This window comes from Belonocnema kinseyi, chromosome 4, assembly GCF_010883055.1.
Source record: "Belonocnema kinseyi isolate 2016_QV_RU_SX_M_011 chromosome 4, B_treatae_v1, whole genome shotgun sequence".
Classification (NCBI taxonomy): Eukaryota; Metazoa; Arthropoda; class Insecta; order Hymenoptera; family Cynipidae; genus Belonocnema; species Belonocnema kinseyi.
The window spans coordinates 102,157,734-102,163,174 of NC_046660.1; the positions used below are offsets into that span (position 1 = coordinate 102,157,734).

The 5,441-nt window shown below is 31.2% G+C and overlaps 1 protein-coding gene across 1 annotated transcript in view; it reads right to left on the minus strand.

Moving 5' to 3' along the window:
* Nucleotides 1-1,122: 1,122 nt before the first annotated feature.
* The window catches only part of LOC117171839, an 11,714-nt gene continuing 7,395 nt past the window's right edge, over nucleotides 1,123-5,441 (minus strand). Inside the window, exons 2-4 of the mRNA XM_033359475.1 lie at nucleotides 2,134-2,223; nucleotides 1,777-1,932; nucleotides 1,123-1,353 (exon numbers count right to left, since the gene is read on the minus strand). Coding sequence (XP_033215366.1) covers nucleotides 1,258-1,353; nucleotides 1,777-1,932; nucleotides 2,134-2,223 — 342 coding nt within the window. The 3' untranslated portion in view covers nucleotides 1,123-1,257. The remainder of the gene's footprint in view (nucleotides 1,354-1,776; nucleotides 1,933-2,133; nucleotides 2,224-5,441) is intronic.

Genomic DNA, 5,441 nt, shown 5'->3' on the forward strand with positions numbered 1-5,441 from the left:
TTTTGAAATATATAAAATTAAGTGTCCTAAAACGTATGATCTTCATAAGAATCCCGATTTTGATAATTAGCACCGCATTTTTCACACATATTCTTTGGGCTTCTAGGCAGGTCATGAGAGTATGGGGAGGGGGGGTAGGAGATATTAAGATGAGGAAGGGGGCACAAACGTAGTTCTTCACTAATCGGCAGTAAATTTTTCACGAATTTTCTTTGTGCCCCCGGATAGATCATAAGAAAATTTGGTGGAAAATAAAATGAGAGGGGGGGGGGCAGTTTTTGAAATCTACTATATAAATTTCAAATTTGTAAAGTCTTTTTGCAGGCTATATTAGAATTTCACGACTTATTTCAAAATTTTAAATATTGGATTCCATCACTGGAGTATAATTTTTTAAATTAAAACCATTAACATTTTCTGTATTTGAGCTCATATTTCTGTTTTACGTTCTCAGAGTCTTTTCAAAGTTCAGTTCAAATTTCACTGTAGACTTCGCATTTTTCAAAACCAAATTATGCGATTTCAGTACGAGTCTTATGATTTAAAATTCGAAAACGCCTTTTTCATTTTATGTTTTTTAGTTTTTAATTCTTTTTTCACATTTAGAGTTCTCCTTAAGCTGTGTACAAATTTAAAAAGTGATTTGTAATTTTTGGAAACTGAATTGGACAACTTAAATACAATTATACAATCAAAATTCGAAAAATACAGTTTCGATGTTCTGTATTCAATTTTTTATTTCTATTTCTATTTTACCTTCTAGGAGTTTTTTTCAAGCTTACTTCAAATTTCACTATCGACTTCACATTTTCAAACCAGAATTATGCAATATACAACTTTTATGCCATTTCCGTTTGTTCTCGATTCATAGTATTAATGATAGCGGGCTTCCCGCGGCGGCGAAGCCGCCAACACAAGGCATGGTTAGTATAATATAATATTTAAAAAAAAATGTTTATCTCACAAATTATTATAATGTTTATATGGATTGGAATAATTACATGGTATTGTATTGAACTTGATGATGCGTGTTTAGAAGATTGAGGTTAATCAAAGTATTTATGGATATCAATACACTCAGAATTTATTAGTATTAAATACATTCCTTTTTGACATTTACATGCAGAAAAGCCATGTGTATTACCGCCTGCAGCCGGATTTTGATCAAAAGCCCTCCAATTTGCTTGAACATATGGCCAAGGGAAAAGAAAACTGCAGAAAACATTTCCGAGCGCAGCCAGTACTGACTGTTATAGATTATAATTTACCAAAGCACGTATGGGCGTCTTCCACAAGCTTATTCGTTTTACTTTTTAATTTTTTAATAATTTTTGCACTGCACTCTTTCGTCGACTGTAAACAAACAGAACAATATTATTTATATTTTGTTTTGACAAACATATTTAACAAACATATTTGACAAACCAACCCTATTGAAGGATTAAAAAAATAGTTCTTGTGTACAGGTTGATGTCCAAAAGTTTATAACAGTTTTGCATAAGTGCATCCAATTTTCCCAAATCGTTTGAAATTATATAGAGCATAAATAAGACTTTATCTTTGAGTAACTTATTTAATTATATCACGAAAATTGCAGAATCGTTCTTTCTTCAAATTATTTTACACTTGTCATATCAGAACTGAAATATTCTTAAGAATTTAATCACGTCCCATATTGCTTCAATATTAATTAGTGTGAAATTTATTTAGTAATTATTTCGCTTTTAAATTAAATAAATGCTCAGGATTTTCATCAAAGTAATATTTTGGACATACCTGAAGATTTGCTGGTTTATCCGTTTTACGGTAATCATCATAACATCTCTGAAGTTCATTATAAACCTGCTTAAGAACCACATTGAGCGGGTTATTAAATTTATTCTCACAATCCTCGGTATTTTTTTCCTTCATTTGTGCAGCAGCAGCTGAATCCTAAGTGATGACAAATAAATATGAAAATTATTTATTACTTTTATTATTATAGTACATTCCTTGAGAACATATTCCTCTCTAGCTTTATTAACGTCTTATACCATAAATTTTCCAGTATTTGATTTTTATTTACCTTTATAATTACAGCAATTTTATTTTAAATTATTTTAAAAAAATTTTAAATTACTTTCTTCAACTGACCTCAACTTCTTTCCTTCTTAGTGCCAGGTAGTTATCTATGTCCGTCTGAGATTGGAGAGATAATGAATCCAGTTCATCTGCATGGATTATCTGTAAAGTTATAAAGCAATTATGAAGGAGTGAAACATTTATAAATTACGCGACCATAAAGGGGGGAAAGAGGCAGCAAAAATATCACAGAAAAACACATGTGAGGGGGGGGGGGCTTTATCTAATCAAGTGATTTTTATAATTACACATTTAGTTTCAAGAAAGATAATAAAAAACATAATTTGTAACTAATTAACGTGCTTATGTAATAAATTAAGTCAAATAGAAAATCAAAGAAAAATATGTTTCCACACATAAATAGTACATTCGCCTCTAGTAAAAATTGTATTTATCTTGAGTTTAAATAAATAATTTTAAATATTCAACAAAAATAAATTTAAAATAATAATTTCATTCAATAAAAGTTCCAAAATGTAAATAGTTGAATTACAAAGTTCGATCCTAGTACTTTTTTTTTTAATTCTCAGACTTAAAGTATACACATATTTCAACGATTTGACAAAAAATTTGTTGACGGAGTTATGAATATTCATTTTAGAAAATACAATATTGAGAAAATGAACGCGGTTGTTCCGATGATATTTAAATTTAATTAACTTAAAGATGTCAACTTTTTTTTCTTAATTTTTAAAAATTCTTTCTAATGCAAAGTGTATATTCCGCGAACGTTCATCCGATTCCTGTGCCTTGGTAAGGAGACTTTTTTCCCCAAACGTTCTCCATGTACAATAATAAAAGAAAAAATACCACAAATCTATGTATTTTCAAGAGAACACTATCGTTTTCAACTGTTATATTAAATTAGTGGCGCAATTCTTAACCGATCTTAATTACACTTGTCAATACTGTAAAATTGTCACTGGACATCCTGAAAGCAAATTTTTTTTCTTCACTTTTTTCAATAACCACAGACCATCCTATCAAACTGAGATTGACACAAAATCTGAATTACCATCGCCCGTGCAGAATACGCCCGATTTCAGACGTAATACCGATCTGGCACCGATCGGCTTTCCCGATCTGGCAATGATCGGTAGAACTCTGCGGCCCATACCTGGGCCCGACCGAGCCAGACTGATTTCCTACTGAAGCGCCATCTCCATGTGCTCGCAGAATTAGTTCTGCTTGATTTTTTCTGATAGTGCAGTGAAATTCGTATACAAACTACTCGTTTATAATATTCTAGCAAATTATTAAAAATGCATAAGGCGAGTAAGCCTCGTGTTCGGAGGCACCAAACACCAGTCAGTAGACCTTGAAACCTGTGTTAGGAAGATGAGAATAAGTAATTACAATCTGCGGGCTCATTGGAACTTAACCTCAAATAAATTAATAATGAATTAAATTGTTTTAGGTCAAATTCGTATATTTACCATTGGTTGAGTCAAATATTATTATATGATGAAATTGATCAGGTTCTTTTGTTTTCAATTATTATTTAAGAAATCAAGGTTTTGCGATTTAATATAGAGTTAGAATTATCAAATCTGTTGACAAGAAATGAATTGCAGTATGCACAAAATTGTAATGTTTTTTAATTATGAGAATAAAATATGTGATACAATCGATTATGTTATTGAAACTTTGATTCTGTATTAATAATAAATTTATTACAGAAATACATTAAGGACAAATTTTCATTACATTAAGTTCAGAATCAAGTAGTATAATCAAAATGCAAATTGCCGATTCTGTAGGGACTCCAACAAGAGCTACTTACTTAACTACGCATGTGTCGCATTCGGCATCTAATTGGTTTCGCGCGAAGTTTAAAATTCTTAACGAATTTTTTTTCTTTTTTATTATAAACAATGACATTTCAACTTATATAAACGCCCATTAGATCGAAATTAATTAATAATAATAAAAATTAATTTAATGCATATTCTGTAAATAATATTTAAAACAACCAGAAATATTTAATTCAACAATTTTCATTTTTGTTTAAAACTTGTTTGGTCTATATTTCTTCTTAACAGACTTAAACAAATAAAATGATATAATAAATGATAGCTCAATTTTTTGGCGAAAATATTATCAACAACTACCTTCTCGAATTTTTCAAGCAGTAATGAAATTGACAGAAAATTGAATTTATTTACAGAAAAATGTTAGTAAATCGTGAATCATAGGTTATTTCCCGATGATTTTCTTTGGAAGCATTCGAAAATGTGAAGTTGTAGGGAATTTTTTTCTAAAAAACTTTTTCTAATTTGTTAAAACGTTTTATAGACAAAATTTTTTTCAAGAAATTAAAATTGTTATTTAAAATATTTCTGGTTATCATCCATTTTTTTATAAAAACAAACCTTTTCCTTGAAACGGATACCATCTACAATAATCTTACGTTTCTCAAAAGTATAATTAAATTTTGTAGTCTGAAAACTCTTCTTTTCGTGCCTGTAGTACTTTAATTTCAACTTAAAATAATTAATTGGAAATTCAGAATATGAAGGTGGCCTTTGAAAGGAGGGGACCATTCGATAGCTTCGAGTTTACTTAGATTCAATCTCCATTCGTGAAATTCACAAATGGATTATAATGAGACTGATCGTGTACCGATCGGGCACCGATAGGGCACTGATCGGGTGTCCCGACCTGGCCCCGATCTGGACGTGTGTTTCATCCGCGATCTGGCCCCGACCATGATTCCTGATCAGGACCCAATTCGGACTGTTCTGGACCCGATCGGAGCTAGATCAACATTTCTGCACGGGCGGCGAGAAAATTCGAGTTCTTTGGTGGTGATGTTAAAAAAGTAAGCGAAGAATACATTTTAGCTGAATAAATAAATGATCATTTTGAAGGTCAAAGTCTTGTACATTAATGAGTCTGAAACTAAAATGCCAGAAAATGTGTTATGGCTTACAACCTTATAAATCTCATAAAAAGGGAGAAATTTTTACAAGTTTTAACGAAAGTGAACTATGGAGCATAGTTTTGCATTGAAATACAATCGAAAAAATCGAAAAAATTCAGAAAGGTATACTCTAAGCAATTCTCAACAAAAGCCGTTACAAAATCTGCAAAATATAACCATATATACTAAATAAAATTGGAATTTGTGGGGTTGAGGTTCGATACTGTCCACATCCTTGCATAGATCGAATTGAAAATTTATACACATGTAGATTAGGCACCAGAGATGGTTTCTACCGCAGTCACTGTTTTCAACCAATCAGCATCAAATTTTCGACTAACATTCTTTGGGCTCTCGGACAGTTCGTAAGTCCAGATGCAGTGGAGAGGGGGGGGGG